Below are 17,126 nucleotides of genomic sequence, written 5' to 3'. Positions count from 1 at the left end.
TGGCTGTGTTTACGATTAGAAATGTCAAACAAATTTCGCCTAGCCTACGTAGGCAATTGTAGACCATAGCCCGAATCTGTATCTGTATGCATGAGACTGTCTGAATTAGGGATGGGCATAATTAATCGACGATCGATAATTGATCGTTAAGAATTTCGTCGATCACGTTTATTTGTTATCGATTAATCTAATGCAGGTTGCGTTGCGTAGTGTGAGTCTTGAAGCAATGGAATTAATTTTAGCGCGGAGGTAGCTGTGCATCCCGGCAACGTCAGTCCCTCAGAGCGGGTGTTTTCGGCGGCTGGACTGGCTGTCACCAGGTTGTGGTCGCGTCTGATCCCAGATCATGTCAACATGCTTATCTTTCTCAACAGAAATCAGTAGACTGGTGCAGAAGTTCTATGGGAACTTCATGCGTTTTCTCAGATCGGATAGCTATCTGATTTATCACGACTCCATTTACACCTGGTCACATAAATGTGTTTTTGCAAAACGGATATAAATCCGATCTTGAATTCCCGCGCTATATGCATATTTAAATTGTTGCACGTCACCGAAAGCAACTGATATGAGCTGCATTTTATTGATCATCAGCGAACATTTCTAAATCAAAGACCGCAACAAGATGCGGCAACAGCCCCGGTATAAGATCATTTCGGTTCTTTACTTTTAATGAAGATGATTGTTGATGAATGACTTTCACTTTGATTTGCGATAGTTTGCACGTTGGCTTAATGAATAGATGCTCATCTGTGGTGATGCGTGTTGAAGTAGCGTCGTCATATCTGGCTATAACATGACATATAGCCTATAACACGCTCTCACACGTTTATTTCTTAGCATTTTTGGGATAAGTCAAATTTACATATGTGGTTTCAACAATGCATCTCAGATCTCCTCCTGAAGTGGTTTGAGCGATCGGATTTAAATCCGTCTCGAATGCGTTTCGGAGGGCATTTACATTTGGTCTTTTCACGATCGGATAGCTATCCGATCACAGAAAACGGATGAAGTGGCCATGGGTCTCTGTTTAAGAACGCCGGCTCGCAGCTGCAGGTTCCGCTGTTTTAGAGCACCGCAGGGCATATCTTCAAGTCTACCGAACGTCCAGTTTCACTGCCACAAGTTGATCTTCTTGTAATAAAGATCTCATCGAGGACAAACAAACTGTATTTTTGTATTTTCATTGCATTTTTAATTTATAAAAAGTTAAAGAAATAATGAATTTCAATATAAAAATATTATAGTCGATCGTTAATTCTCCCGACGATCGACTAAGAAAATTTAATCGAACGCCCATCCCTAGTCTGAATACTGGCAGAATTCACATTTTTGTAGTAAAAAGAGACACATTATGCAGAAGTATAATTTGCTGTTATGTGTGTTTGTCAGAGCCTGCAGTTGCTGTGTGACGCGCGTTCGCTGCGGGCGTATCGTTACGAGCTGGACGCACTCCGAGAGAAGGTTTTCGAAACTTGTGTTGGTTGGTCTGATTGATTGTGCAATCGATTTTCGAACGTAAAATGACAGCCCTAGACAAAACACTGCAAAAAAATATTTCCATGACATTTCAGTAGAAAGAAAATCTCCAGACAACATGAGATGTGGAAAATCATAAGTGGTCTAGGAGCTTTCTACAGCGGATGGCATTGAAAACACAGTAAGTCTATCCCTCACACCCTCACTTTCATACCTGTCAAGGTGCTGCTCTGAATAAGGTCTATTGTAGATACAGACTAAATGTGAACATGCATTTACTCATCACTTGCACAAAAACAGTGATGTTTTCAGTATTCCTCAAAATGAATGAAAATAGTGACATGGAAACTCAGAATATTACACAAACCTGCAATAATTTTATATGTACAGGTGTGAATTTGCATATCCTTCAGCCTGAGGCTTATTGATTTCACTGTTGGGTGAAACATCTTGGGAATCACAGCTTAGAATTGAGGCTGAATTTTATTTAGAAAATGTACATGTTTTTTGACCCCCAAGTACATTTCATTCTCTGATGTGAATTAAATAGGCAGACAAGGAGTTTTGCAGCTTTGAGGAGTTTAAAAAGTGGACTTGATACCCTGTTTCAATAACACCCACGCAAAAGCATGAACAGAGTGAGAGCGCTCACGACCAATGTGCTCTTATGCTAAAACCTGCGATGAACAAAGAGCGTTTTGTCAAAGCTGCACAATGACTACGGTGCTCACCGTGTGCCGGGAATAGACTGTCGATTCAAATTATAAGCACACTACACAAAACTGAGCCTTTTCAGCTGCATTCAGTTTGTTTTTATCTCATTGAATAGAGACAGCAGCATGGCTTAAATATCGCAGATAAAAGGAATTTAAGATTTTTTTCCTATCTGTACTTTGAAGGTAAATTTTCTATTGGGGACAAAACGTTAGAGGGTGAAATTAACCTAATATTATGTGAAAATGGATGCTATGTACGTTACTAACCAAACGTACCCACCATCAAAGCACAGAGACACTAATTACAGCAAAGATGAGAGGACACAGAGTATACAGTCTTCTTTTGATGGAACGGTCCATGTTATTGCTACGCTCATGAAAAATGCAAAAGTAGTATAGAACTAGATTTTTACATTTTCTGAGAAATGCTTGTTGCAATGATAAGGTGTTCTAGGTGGTTGCTGGGGTGCTGCAATGCGGTTTACAAGGTTTTCCAAATGGTTACTTGCCCAATGCTATGAAATATTCAATCTGTAATTATTATCCGACAAATAAAAATACTATACAGATAAATTATCTGATAGCAAAATTATCTCCAGACATATGCTTCCTTTAATTTTTGACGAGGGAGACTATTTTAAGAACTTTAAGAAACTTCGCTTTAGCACACTGTTATCTGTGTCACTGCGCATTTTCTCTCTACCCAGCCTTATTGTTATCAGACTGATGTTATTTTTATTTATATATATATATTTATGAGCCCAAATATTCAAATACAATATTTTTGAAAAATGCATATCCCTATAATGTTTATTAAAGTTGATATAAAACAAATATTGAAACAGAAACAACAGCAACAAAAAAAACTTAAAAAGTAAAGAAAAAAAAGACACTAATGAAACCAATAATAAATTGACTGACAAAAATAGTTTTTGTTTTTTGATCATGGTTGTCTTACGGAGCTATGGAGAGAGTGTCTGACATGTATGAACCTGTTTAGGAGAAGATATGCCATCTTCAGAGAGTAATATGTCACATTGTAAGATTGCAATATGTGTTATATATGCAATATATGCTCTGTCAAGATGTAGACTGCCTCAACTGTTGTTGATTACATAACTTTTATTATTAAACCAGTTAAAAAAAGAAAACATAAACTAAAAACATTTATCAAAATAGAAATGCATCTATGAAAAAAAAAACTAAAAAACTAAAATGCCAAATATAATAACTAAACAAACAAACTATTGTAAAAAGAAATTGAAATCAATATTACATTTTAAGATATTAAAAACCAAACTGAAAACTACAAACAGGGAATTTACAGTTTAATTCAAAATAACAGTGATACTACATTACATTAGTGAGAGTTCAAGATTTCAAGACCTTAAGAAAAATAGGCAAAGCACAGTAACTACACACTGTCAAAACTGAGACAAATCAAGTGTCAAGTGATCTTAGAATATGATCTACCCTGCGACAGATCGTTCTGGTTCAGCAATGCTCAAATTCTGAGTGTGAAATTCATTCAAAATTCAATCCAAACTATTTCTTTCTCAGTTCCAGTGTTGGTGCAGTTCCAGTGTTTTTTCCTCTCAGGTATCCAGAATTTTAACTATCAGCATAATATACGGTCACTTAAAACAAAAACAAATTAATCACCTAAAACTATGTACATGCTCATGTAAAACAAAACAAACAAAGAACCGAATAACCTCAAATAGTTGACTAACCCATCCCTAAAAAAATAGTTTTAACAAAGTTTGAAGTGGGAGTGAAATGGAAGAGAGTATTGTGGCAGCAGTGTGACAGTTTCTTCACCGCCTCACGTTTTCTACTTTATTTCTCTTTTAATTGTGACCATTGATTGAGTATTTTCTCTGCCTGGCTCCCCGTTGAGATGAGCTCAGCAGGGAAAGAGGCTGATTGGTTTTGCGTCTGAGAAACTTCTGATTACTACTGGAGCTGAAAACTTAGCTGAGGGCAGCAATCAAGGCGACCAACCTGGCCTGACAATTACTGAAACTGAGTTAAGAGATGATGAGAGAGAATGGCAACATAGCGGCAAAACACTGCTGGGCAATGAAGGGCGGATGCGTATAGGTGGCGGCTGTGTTCAGATAAACACTGGAAAGCTAAAAATGTAACTGCCAGATACTGTGATTGAGGGTTTTGGTTAAATCTATGTGTGTGTGTGTGTGTCTGCAAATTGAAACTTTTCAGTTATTTTCAAGTCATATTCCTGTCAAAGAGTGGCTTTGAGCTTGTCAGATATTTACTAGCAAAACAAAATTGAGTATGCATAATTTTATGAGCATGTATTTGGTTTTTGAACTGTTCACTTATGCTTAAATTGCAATTACATGAATGTTGTTAACAGTTTACTGTTGTAAACTGTTGAAACGTCATTTAGAATATCTGGGAAGGAAAATCTATTTGCAACTGGGGAAAGTCTAAATAAATACGAGGCCTTTTGGTACAGTTTTTTTGTCTTTCATGTCAAATATTAATGAGTGCATACTAGGATCATGAATGATTTAATATTTCGACAAAAGGGATGTTTGTATTTTCTACACAGCTATCCAAAAGCTATCCCACCATAAATTCCTTGCTGTAACCCAATTCGCCAACTTATACTATGCCCTAAAAGTAATGTACTATGCCCTAAAAGTATGCAAATAGCATAATGATGCATTTAAAAGTAAATTACCAAACGTATTATTACAAATTTCACAATGTTGTTGCAGATGAAATATAATGTGGATAACATTGAACGCACATCTTTTCATCAGGTTAGATGCTGATTATTAATCACTCAAACTCCTTTATCTAAACCTCTCTACTTAACCGCCGGACTCGCACATCCACCATGTTTGTAGTTTTTTTGACACTTTTTATTCGTGTTTGTAGTTCTAATTGAATCCTTATCCAAAGCGCAATGGGTTGTGGTCAATATTAGCCAATAGTGTGTGCACAGATCTGCACTTTGAATTCTAACCGGAAATATTAGACCATCCGGGTATTTTTGCAATACTAATTTTAACACTATGATTTGGGACACACTAATTCTAATTTTGAATACTATTTAGTAGGGCTGGGTATTGACACAGATTTCACAATTCGATTCGATTTCGATTACGATTCGATTCGATTCAATATCGATTATTTTGGATATCAGGTACAATACATTGTAAATTTTCTCAAGGAAAACTGGAAAATAAAAGGGAAAAAAATTATTGTAAACTATGGGAGTCAGTTGTGGCCTATAGGCTTTATTAGCCTACTATAATATTGAAGGTAAAAATGAACTGATTTGTATACAAACAATTAAAATACACTTTTATTTATTTTTATAATAATAAAGTTATATGAAAATATAAAAATTTAAATAAAATATAAAAATTTAAATGGTGGCTGTCAAAAACTTTCCAGATTTATTCAAACATGCATTAAATATTGAAGAACAATAAAAATTATAATGATTATGTAATATGGTGCATATATTTAGCAAAATGCTCCTCTCTAGAGTTAATTTTTCTAGCTGACTAACGAGTTTATGGTCACTGGATATGGTTTTTCTGAGGTAAATGTGACGTTACATGACATTGTTTCCTTACGTCTTTCCACGGTTGAAACACTGATTGAGCGATTCCATGTGACATGATACGGACTTCGATAAGTTGTGCTCTATCTTTTAACACACTGTCAGATGCTCATTCATGTTTATTTCGCGCTGTAACTGATATTATTAAGGCGGAAGAGAAGGAATGTGCGCTCTGCGCTGCTGCTGCTCTAGAGCTGAGCCAGAGCGATCTCACGCCACAGCGCCAAAAGGGTAATTATGTTTTTGAATTTCGTAAGAAAATGGACGTAATTTGAAATCTGAGACTTTGTTTCATATCAATAATAACAAAGCACAAAGATTATTGCGATTTATTGGATGGGATGCGTGCATCAATGTTCCATTAATTCATCAACTGAAAACAGGATGACTAATCGATTCTTGGGATTTAAGAATCGATATCGTTTCGTAAAAATGAGAATCGATTAAAATCGAGAAATCGATATTTTTTACCCAGCCCTACTATTTAGGATACTATGCGAATTGGGACGCAGCATCCATCTTCTAATGCTTCAATCTTTTATTCAAAATGTTTTTGAACGAACAAATTACAGACAAATATTATCTTAATTTAAAATTCTGTTCAATACAGATAATACAATAATTATTTATAAGTTATGGCGGGAAACTATTAAACGGCTGCTATTAAAATTCTATAAAATGTAAAAAAATAAATAAAAAAAACTAGCAAAACAAAAACGAAATGCTACAACTGAAGCAAGCATCGAAATATAATGTACAGTATGAAACATAGATTGAGATTTGCTATAGATTACTTTTAACACTTATTAAATTTTTTTCTGTTTTAAAAAATAACTAAGTCAGTGTTAAATGATGCAAATGGAATCAAAATATAAAAAAATATGGATAATGAGAATGTAGGATTAAATCTAAAATACTGATCAAACCAAATTATGATAAACAACAATAATAATAATAATAAATGTTAAATGATGTTTAATGATGATGATTAAAAAATAAATAAAATAAAATAAAAATAATAATCGCAAATATCAGCAGATTTGGAAACAACATATTGTGCATCCCTATGTAAATCTTTACAAACTTTTAACAACTCTACAAATTACATCCCCCACAAATAGATAACTGGGATTTAGAGCTCTTAACCTAAAATCAATCAGTAACATATGCTTTGGTCTCCAGTTTAGAAAAGGTAAATTAACTGAGAAAGACTTTGTTTTCTGACCAAGGTTTCTTGCCAACCCAGAATGCCCTTCTAAGAGCACAAATGTAATTTTAAAAGCAATAAGTCTACTGTACGATGAGTCTACGCTAACATGACGTTAAGATGATACTCCATATGCCCTCAATCAATACAAACCAGTTTTTCCTGCAGGAGTCGCCCACGATTTGAATTAACAGCTGGACTAAAGTTTGCCTCAGATTCAGTTACTGTCTTGAGTCACTGCCAAGCCTTATAATGCAGTAAACACAAAGGGTTTCAAAGAAAAATATATACCATAACATTTGGTTGACATTATTTACAGTCACTGAGAGGAGGTTTCATAATGTGAAGCAAATGGATAATTAGAAGACAAAAGTCTGTTTTAAACCACTAACCCTATGTATTAAACTTTGGAGAGTGACTCGTCCTGCACCATTCGTGCTAGAGGAATGAACAATACCTCAAATCGTGCGGCTTGAGAAGAGGTGTGCCATTATTTTTCTAAGCCATTGGACTGGTGAACAATAATGGTTGTGGCCTAATGGTTAGAGAGTCGGACTTGTAACCCGAATGTCGTGGGTTTCGAGTCTCAGTAGGAGGGGAGAGCAAATGAACAGCGCTCTCTTCCACTCTCATTACCCACAACTGAGATGCCCTTGAGCAAGACCACAATCGCTCCCAAGGCGCCTGCTCTGGGTGTGTTTATTGCTGTGTGTGCACTTGGATGGGTGATTCGAGCACAAATTTCAAGTACAGGACACCATACTTGGCCACTGTTATAATTTACATGATTATCTGCACAATTATATGATTAAGCTTTAATAATCTTAAGCTTTAAAACAAACACTGCGTTTACCGAAATCACAAAAAAATCATGCAATATAAATTAACACGTCACGCCTAAATGCACTTATTTGGATTAAAATCTTAAAATGTCTCTTTTTTGTGCTCTCTGCAAGCATTTTTGAACATCATGATTTGCAGTAGTGGAAGAAAGTAACAAAAGAATAGTGCAGCATATTATTAATCAACTCTTTAATTAATCAATGTGTCACAACTGACAGATTACAACACAATAGAAAAGACCATTAAATCTTATTGAAGTGCTTGTGTGTGAATGGTAACATCTGAATGTCTGTGATTGTGTGTGTGTCTGTGTAACTCAAGGTTAACAAATATTGACAGTGAATTATCTTCAGCAGAGGGGTCGCAGGTGGCTTCAACAGGTCTAATTTCACAGGCTGAGAAAACACACACACACACACACACACACACGTCTAGACCGACTCATTCATACAATTTCAAGTTGCTAAATATCAGAATTCTCTGCTATATTGAAAACTGCAATACTAGGGTAATATAATATCCAAGTCAAGTTAAAGAATATGGTTCAAGTTAAAATTAGGATGAAATGTGCACTTAGCTGTTTGCATTTACTTTTATATTTAAGCCGACGCCAAAGAACTAGTGCTGATGAAAGCCGACTGTGTTGTCGCCTCGCGTCGGGGGAAAAAGCTGCACCTGAACACACCAAGAGAACTACAGGCGACTGTCAGCTAGAATGCGCGTTCTGCGCCTGCGTGTAAATGAGACGACCGTCTATTTCTGAAGATATATTCATCTATATTCGTCATTCAAAAAGGGAAACCGACGCTGCAGGCTGCAGATACACATACCATAAACAAAGCAGTGCGTGCTTACCGTTTTGAATATCAATCCTGCAAAAACACTTTCTTTATTCCACTCCGCTCATGTTAATATTAAAATATTCAGCAAGGAACACTCAGGTAAGATGATGTAACATTAGAACAGTCTTCTATCTGTACCGTTTTGACTTCTTTGCTCACTGTTTTGCTATTATTCTCGTGCACTGACTCATTCACTAAGCTGAACAGCCAATCAGAGTTCTCTCTCTCACTGACGGCCCGACACTGATTCAACATGTCGAATCGGCCGAAAAAAGCTGACAAGGACCAATTTCAGCCGACTGTGCGAAACCGTGCGGAACACACTGAGAAAACTTAGTCGGCCGACGCACAAAAACTGCCCGATGGCCGACCGTCGGCTTGGTGTGTCCCGGGGCTTTAACGTCAGTTCCCAGAGTTCTGGCATCTGATTCTGTCAACGTTATATAATTACAAGCCTGCTCTTGTAGTTATCAATTTCCTGAAGAGGTGATTAGCAATTAGTTTCATTTAGGCACTTGAAAAGACATGTGAAGACTTTAGATGCAAAAACCTTGAAGTTCATCCGTTATTTTTTCTTTTAAATTAGCATTTTTATCAGGCTCAAAAAGAGCTAAATCCATGTGTGCTTTTTTTTGTTGTTGCAAAAACCTCTAAGTACACCTCTTTGGACGAGACATAGTAAACGGTTGCAAAATCACTAAAGAGCTGTTCTTTAAAGTAGGTTGTGTCAGTTTCTGTCAGAGTTACAGCAGCACATAAAAACACTGTTGTGTTTACATGCTACTCGCAAATCCTGTCATTGCCACCGTAACGATTTTCTTTAGCCTTAGAACGGGCAGAATTATGAGGTTGACAATGTTTTCTTTTGTCAGTGACTGAAACTACCACAGGTTCATCCATTTCATCATACTTCATCTTGTTTATTTAATCTCTCAACAGGATAAAAACTTGCAGCTTGACAATGGAAAGCCAGATCATTCGCACGCGTCATTCATCGTGAAATCATATCTGATCGTATCTGATTGGTTCCGTGAACTTGGTTCTGGCAAAGGGGAGTGACGGAGTGAGGTTTCTGCCAATGAGCCAGTATTTCTGAATGTGCTGAGGCTGGAATTTAGCGGGTTTAAAGCAAAACTTTTTAATGAATTTATAACTATATGCAGAGAGCATTCACTGAATATCGTTATCTCATCTTTGCGGCTTTTGCATCTGAAGTCTTCATATGTAGCCTTGCACTGAATGTTCTCAAAAGAGGCGAAAAACTATTTTTCTACGTGTGAAGATCTCTATTAAAGTTAAAATGGGACACTTTCCAAATGACATTTAACAGTAGGGAAGACTGGGGTAAACTGCTGCTTTTTGCTCACGTCACTCTATAGGCAAGGCAAAATATTCCAGGATGCCTGCTAGGAATGTGACACTGAGAAATTTTCCCACCGGTTAATTGGCATGACAATTTTCATGCCTCCAGTCATGGCCGCGGGAACTAGCGGTGCTGAGGGTGCTGCAGCACCCCTGACGAGCTGTTTCACTACACTAAAATTTAAGATGACATAACTTTAAATAACTTTTTGTTTTTCAACATGTTTTTAAGAACACCTTCTACCTTTATAAAATTACTCTAAAGATTATTTCATTTTTATATGTTGTCAGATTTGGTTGTATGACTTTAAAAGAAATGAATATATCAAAAGGCAAAAGCCGATCTCGCGTGGAGTGAGTGACGTGACACTGGTTGAGGACCTGCATCTCAGAACTCATTTGACACTCATTTAATGCATGTTCACTCAGACATCGGTGAAAAAAACTATAGATGTCTTGATTAAAGCATTCATCGGCATTAGGGGCTGTTCACACGTAACATGTTTTTCCATTCCACTCTGCTACTTTTCCATTCCACTCTGCTACTTTTCCATTGCTTTTCAGTGTGAACGCACTAGGTGTGTTTAACTGTTGCGCTCACGTCTCCGTCTCCTCGGAGAACTCGAAGAACTCTGTCCTCATTCATTTTTATGTTCATCTTTTTGCTTGGGCTGTTTAATATTAGGATTTTGTTTAAAATACTCTACCATAGCACCGCCCCGCAATATCAAGCCCCGCCCCCAGCACCCCACTGATAAAATATGTTCCCGCGGCTATGCCTCCAGTGGCATAAAACAAGTGAAACGCAGAAGCCCATGATCGGGATGCAGGAAAGTTTGATCTTCAGATGATCAATGAAATCGATCACAGTTCTAATGGCAAGAAAGTGTGTCAAAATGACTATTCCTAACTGTAAATGGTTAATTCATCTAAATATTTAAATACTGCATTTACTCACTCTCATGTTGTTTTCACATGTCACGGAAGCATTTGAACACCATTGTTTACTTAAGTATATGTGCATTGTTGTAGATCTGTTCATCATATAAAGCCATCGTGTCTCTTCAGAAGACTTGGATTTGGATAGGACCACTCGATTGATTATTTTTATGATGCATTTATGACATTTTTTGGATCTTAAGTTTTAGAGGAATGGACTTTAAACAGAGGGACATACATTTCTCAGGTTTCATAAAAATATCTTCATTTGTGTTTAGAAGTTGAATGAAAATCGTATAGGAGAGTGAGTAGAGAGTACACGATGGCAGAATTTACATTTTTGTGTGAATTATACCTTAAATACAGTAAAATAAATACAGTAAGCTGAGCCTTGGATAAAACTAAATGTATTGGTTTTATATATTTTTTTTTACTAAATTAGTATTATAGTTTATAACTATAATATTGTGAATCCTATAGTTTAAATCAACGATACCATATCGTCATATTTCTATATCGTGGTATCTCAATACACCCCTACTGCTATATTATCATGCAAAAACGGATTGCATTGTAGTCCCGGTTCTCCAGGTTAAGTATTTTTATTTCCAGAGAGCTGCAAAGTGTAGTCTAATGTACTTATTCCCAACGTTTGGAGTAATACAACTCATTTTTCCATATGGAATGTAACCCTGCACTCCTACTTCAACCAGACGGACAGTCTGATAGATAGACACTTTATTCATCCCCAGGGGGACATTCAGTACACCCAGGTATAATCTGACAAAGAGAAGGACACCAGATATTGAGCCGCATATTCATTGACATCATTTAAAGCATGAGCGCAAATGCTGAGTCATCACAGAGTTTGATGAGAAGTGCTTATGTGAATATCATTTCAATTATTGTTGTCATAACACCCGCTCACATCTGTAAATGACTTTTCAACAGAGAACAGCTGTGTATTTTGTATTTAAGCATAAAACACTGGCTGCACCATGAAAACTAGAACTTTCAATTTAACAAGACAACCATGCCTAGTGTGAGTACACCTGTGTTACCTGTGAAAGCCTGTGTTATCTGTCACAATTAAACCAAAACTATAAACCCTTTTATGACCAAAATGGTGAAAGAGCCAGTGCTTGGCCCATGTTTCTACTAAGCCAAACGATGACATAACTGAGAATTTTCTGCATAACCTGCCAACAAATAAACATGCTGCATCACAGTCTTTGTTAAGTTTGAGAACACATTTTAACATACACATTCCTTTGATTCCACTTTTGATGCAATGGTCAGAACTTGTTATATATTGAATAAAATTCATTATAATTAAATAAGCTTCATCACATCTGCCGCTTTTGGTGGAGACAGCTTTGTTAGATACAATAGGTGCCATCTAGATTTGTTAAACCAGCCGTTATTCCAGCCCAGATGCTCTTTTCTGCAGTGAAAACAGACAATAGTTCCAGATTGGAAACCAACTCTGGCACAAAACTGTTGAAAAGGTACTAGAGAGGATTGATTGACACTGAATGCACTGAAGTGTTGCAGCCTTGATCTAATGTTAGAAACTGACAGTTAAGGGATTCACTTTTTTGCTGTAAAAAATGGCAAATATTTAATCTCTCATTTAACACTGAACAAATGTTTTACTTTTTTTACATTTAGGATACCATGTACAAATGTGTTGTCAAGTTTCAGAAGAGCTGAATGCTACACAAAACAAGGAGGATATTCAATGACTTTGACAGATTCCCAAGAGAATTTTCAGGACAATGAGTAATATTTTAACAAAATGGGGAGGGGAGGGGGTAATGAGTCTCTCATTATCTTTCTTTTTTCACAGACAGAAATGGAGAAGAATTTCATAGCAGTTCTTTGATTCTTTGGGGATCAAATCATAACATAACTAAAGCATTGCTCAAGTGCACTTATCTAACAATGGGGGGGGTGAACAATTGAGGAAAAAAAGAAAGACCGGGATTCTGTTCATTTATCTTTAAGTGCCTATTCTTTAAAAGCAAATCAATGGTGATTTTATTCACAGGAAAAGACAATGAACCATCTTTTCTAAACACAGTGCACATAATATTCATTGTGATCAAATTTCAGCAATTATTGTGCATTTTGTCAAGATCCTGAAGGCTCTACAGTTTTTCTATAATATTGTGGGCATTTGCCTGGCCGTTACAGTTTGCCAAACAAACTACTACAACTTCCTAGATAAACAAGTTTATCCTTGACTGGTCGTAAATGAAAATGCTATTTGTGCTCTCCAGTAAGCAAGCACAACTAGTTTGCAACTTAAATAAATAAATAAACACCTTAAAAGGTAAAGTGTATAATCTGTGTGCCAGTAGCAATGAAACACCACAGTGTTTACACTCTTTGGGGAAATCAGCCTACAAATGGCTTGCTTAATAGTTGACTCTTCACATTAAATTGGGATAAGAGAAAGTATTTTAAAAACTAACACACTTCACCTTTAATAAAGCTAACTCTAAGCCATCTTTTTTACTTTTCAGTCTAAAACTCAAGCACATAACTACAAGGAACTACTGGAGTGCTTCTTGCGCTCCACTTAAGACACTTTAATTCCTTCAGAAACTTCCTGACAGACATTTAAATCCATTAGTTTAAATGCTACAGAGTCCTTTCCAGGGCTGGTGCCTGCCTAGACGAGGTAAATTAATTTAGACACGGTCTAGTATTCACTTGAAATGAATAAGCAAACAGACAAAATCACTTGATTATCAAATCCGTTATATTTAAAGGTTTGTAATGCCAAATCAGTAAGAGAATCAGAAGTCATCATCAGGGTATTTTTTGTGCTACATTCACAGAATGTGAAAAAGAGCAAATAATTCCTTAGCACGTAAATAATGTGTATTAAAAAATTAACACAACACAACTAGACACACACAAACGACTAAATGCTTACACTCACAAAGCAATAATAACAGCCAAACGCAGACTCACTGAAGCTTTACTGCAGCTCTAATTAAACAGCCTGAGGAAAGTACCGATCAAATAACAAAAACTTAAATCCAATTATTGCACTGTGTGTGTATGTGTGTGTCTATAAGGGATTACCGAACATTTATACAACCCACAAAGGAAGAGCATTAATTAAGAAAGATAAATTACATTTGCAGGTAAATCATTGTAAGAGTATGCAGTTTCAAACTAAATATGCATTTTGCATCCGATATATAGCAGTAATAACAATTGGTTTATCATACACAGACCTGTCCAAAAGAAATAAAGTTCTTCTCATTTGCAGTAAAAAAAGGATGATTACCATCTTAAATCAAATGGATGCACAACAATGTCCAAACCGTATGACAAATAGTGCAACTACTGTACTATTAAAACCTAATGAACAAGTGGAATACTAAATTACTGGTTCATCTTCAGTAAAATTTGATGATTCTCAATACCAGTTTTGATTCAACATTAAAAAGTAATATGCAATGTAGTAACATTGGTAACGCTTTACAATAAGGTTAAATTATTTAACATTAGTTAATGCATGAGGTACTTTGCCAATACAATGATCTTGAATTTATAAATTTAGGTTTATTAATTTCTACATATACAAATAAATTCAAAATTTCACATTGTATAAATTAACATTAGTTCATGTATTTATGTACACGAACAAGATGGAAGCCTCCACACTCTCTAAATAAGCAATATTGGTTGCTCACTTCTATAGACGTGGTGTATCTCGAACTGTCCACTGCGCAGTGCGCACATTCACGGTGCAAGACAGGACACCATACAACTTTGGAGAAGCTTAAATGTTTGTTGATTTGAATTGAGGAGATCTCGCCCCCCCATACATAATTATTATAAAATACAGAATTATTTTATATACAGAGAGATTTTTTTAAATTTGTTTTGTTTTTTGATTCCCTGTTTGGGTTGCAATGTGCTGTTTTCTACAGTAAATAAACCTTGCTTCAATTTTAAGAAATCATTGAATTGAACGGTACGCAGCAATAAACAAAAGTGCACTATAAAGAAAAGAAAATGCACAAGGGTGTATTTCAAGGCATTATAAAACATTCACTTGATTCACTCACATATACTGTGCAATCTGTCTGCAAGTGCCAAGTGTTACCTGAACTGGGCTTATCCATAAAATTTAAAAACTCTCCAATCAACCTTAATCAACTAAAAAGTATACCATCACATCTCAGGGGCTGACACTCAACATACTAGCATACTTGTTACCAGAAGAAGTGCACTGATAGTAATTTCCTTGATTAAGGGTTATTCTAGGTCGCTGTTTTTCTCTACTTCTTGATGTTAAAGTAAAAGCGCCAATTTCCTATATTGTAGGAACGCCGTCTGTTTGTATTCAGTTGGTAGGAACTGACTGAAGAGAATGTGACCTCCTGTAGAGACTCAGATGCACCTGAGGCTGGAGGAGCTGCTGAGCTGGTTCAGATGAGGCTAAACACAACAGCAGTTCTTCAGATGCCTGACCTCGGCCTTGGGTTTTAAGTCCTTCTTTCGATTTTCACGCTTCTCAGAGCTGTGAGTCGAACAACAAACCACCAACTGTGGTATGAAGCTTCAGGCTCTTCTAACTATCACAGCTTTCTTTTTCAGAAAAACCCCTATAGTTTTGCCAAGGCAGCTCTTCAAAGTCATTCAAAATCCCATTGATGATAATGTCATTGTTTTATAATTGAACAAAAACTCAACATAAAGCCTTTGATTGCTGGTGTGTTTCATCTATAACATCTGCTCAGCTTTGACAGAACCCTAAAATGAGCAAGTGATCATAAAATCAACACATTCAAACTAACTACAAAACTACAATGGAGATACAATCAAGTCTTAAAGGGTTAGTTCACCCAAAAATTCTCGTCGCTTGATAAACTTAAGGTTGAGCCACTGTAGTCACTTGGAGTATTTTCTATGTCTTTACTAACTTTTCTGGGATGGCAGATATCAATTACCTAGCAGCCTATGAAGGAGTGAGCCAGCTCTCAGATTTCATCAAAAATATCTTAATTTGTGTTTCGAAGATGAACGAAAGTCTTACGGGGTTGAAACAACATGACGGTGAGTAATTTTAAGTAATTGACTAACTTTTAGTTAACTAACTAACTTTTTATACTTTTCTTCTAGTTTGCAAGTACGTTTGTAACTAAATATCCCATGTGTGCCAAAATAAGTCATGTAAGCACAAGCTGGGCGTTTTTTTTTTTTGTTGCTGTTGCACAAGCTCGTATGCAATTTTCTTTCTCTCGGGAGAAATGGCTCACAACCACAGAGTGTCCGAACTCGCACAGTATACGCCTGCCTTTAATGGGTTATGTAGTTACAAACATGTTTACATATGAACATACCTTAAACAGTAATGAATCCTCCATATGCTCAGCGTACACAGAAGTGAGCCGGTACTGGTTCTCCACAGTGATGTCGATCTGGTACCCGGTCAGTACGTAGCACGCGGTACGGAACTCTTGAATCTTCTTCTGGAACACTTCCTTCAAGCGCTGGTTCTTCAGTTCTGCACTTTCCATCTGCTTACGCAAGTCTGAAGAACATGGACATCACATTTAGACATAACCAGAAGAACGTTCAAATTATATGAATAAGATCTGAACAAAAGCGACAATTTAACAAGTAAACACATTAAATTATAATATGTAACAGTATGGCATATGTTTGATTAATGTTGAAGTGCTTAGGACATGGCTTTTAATGGTGAGCCTTTTTTTTTTTTTCATCAGGCTCTCAAAAAATGATATGAATATTTGGATTTAGATTTAAATTTAGGCCAATATATCCTTTTAAAGAATTATCGGTTATAGAATTAGAAGATCTCTATTCGATTTGATATTTTCTATTTGATTCAATGAATTCAATGATTACATTTTCACTGGCCCAACCACAAAAAAGTAATAAATGAATAAAACATTTATTGTTTTTGGCGCATGTATCCATTGTAATAAATAAGTTTAAATCTAAATTAGATTAAAAAAATCCAACTGTAACTTATAGCTTCAATATAAGGATTCTGTATGTACGACAGAGGCCTTAACAGCAGTTTTAATTCTCTCATGGACCTTGAAATTTAATCACAAACAATAAAAGTTCTGGAGAAAAGA

General features: G+C 36.1%; 1 protein-coding gene across 1 annotated transcript in view; it reads right to left on the bottom strand.

Annotated features, from left to right (window-relative positions):
* The window catches only part of mad1l1 (mitotic arrest deficient 1 like 1), a 66,661-nt gene that overhangs the window by 11,112 nt on the left and 38,423 nt on the right, over nt 1-17,126 (bottom strand). The window contains exon 17 of the mRNA XM_084090922.1: nt 16,362-16,552. Coding sequence (XP_083947048.1) covers nt 16,362-16,552 — 191 coding nt within the window. The remainder of the gene's footprint in view (nt 1-16,361; nt 16,553-17,126) is intronic.

The sequence above is a fragment of the Abramis brama genome (genome assembly GCF_963993115.1).
Source record: "Abramis brama genome assembly, chromosome: 2".
Classification (NCBI taxonomy): Eukaryota; Metazoa; Chordata; class Actinopteri; order Cypriniformes; family Leuciscidae; genus Abramis; species Abramis brama.
The sequence above is the reverse complement of the archived record's forward strand: the minus strand, read 5'-3'. Positions and strand labels throughout refer to the sequence as shown.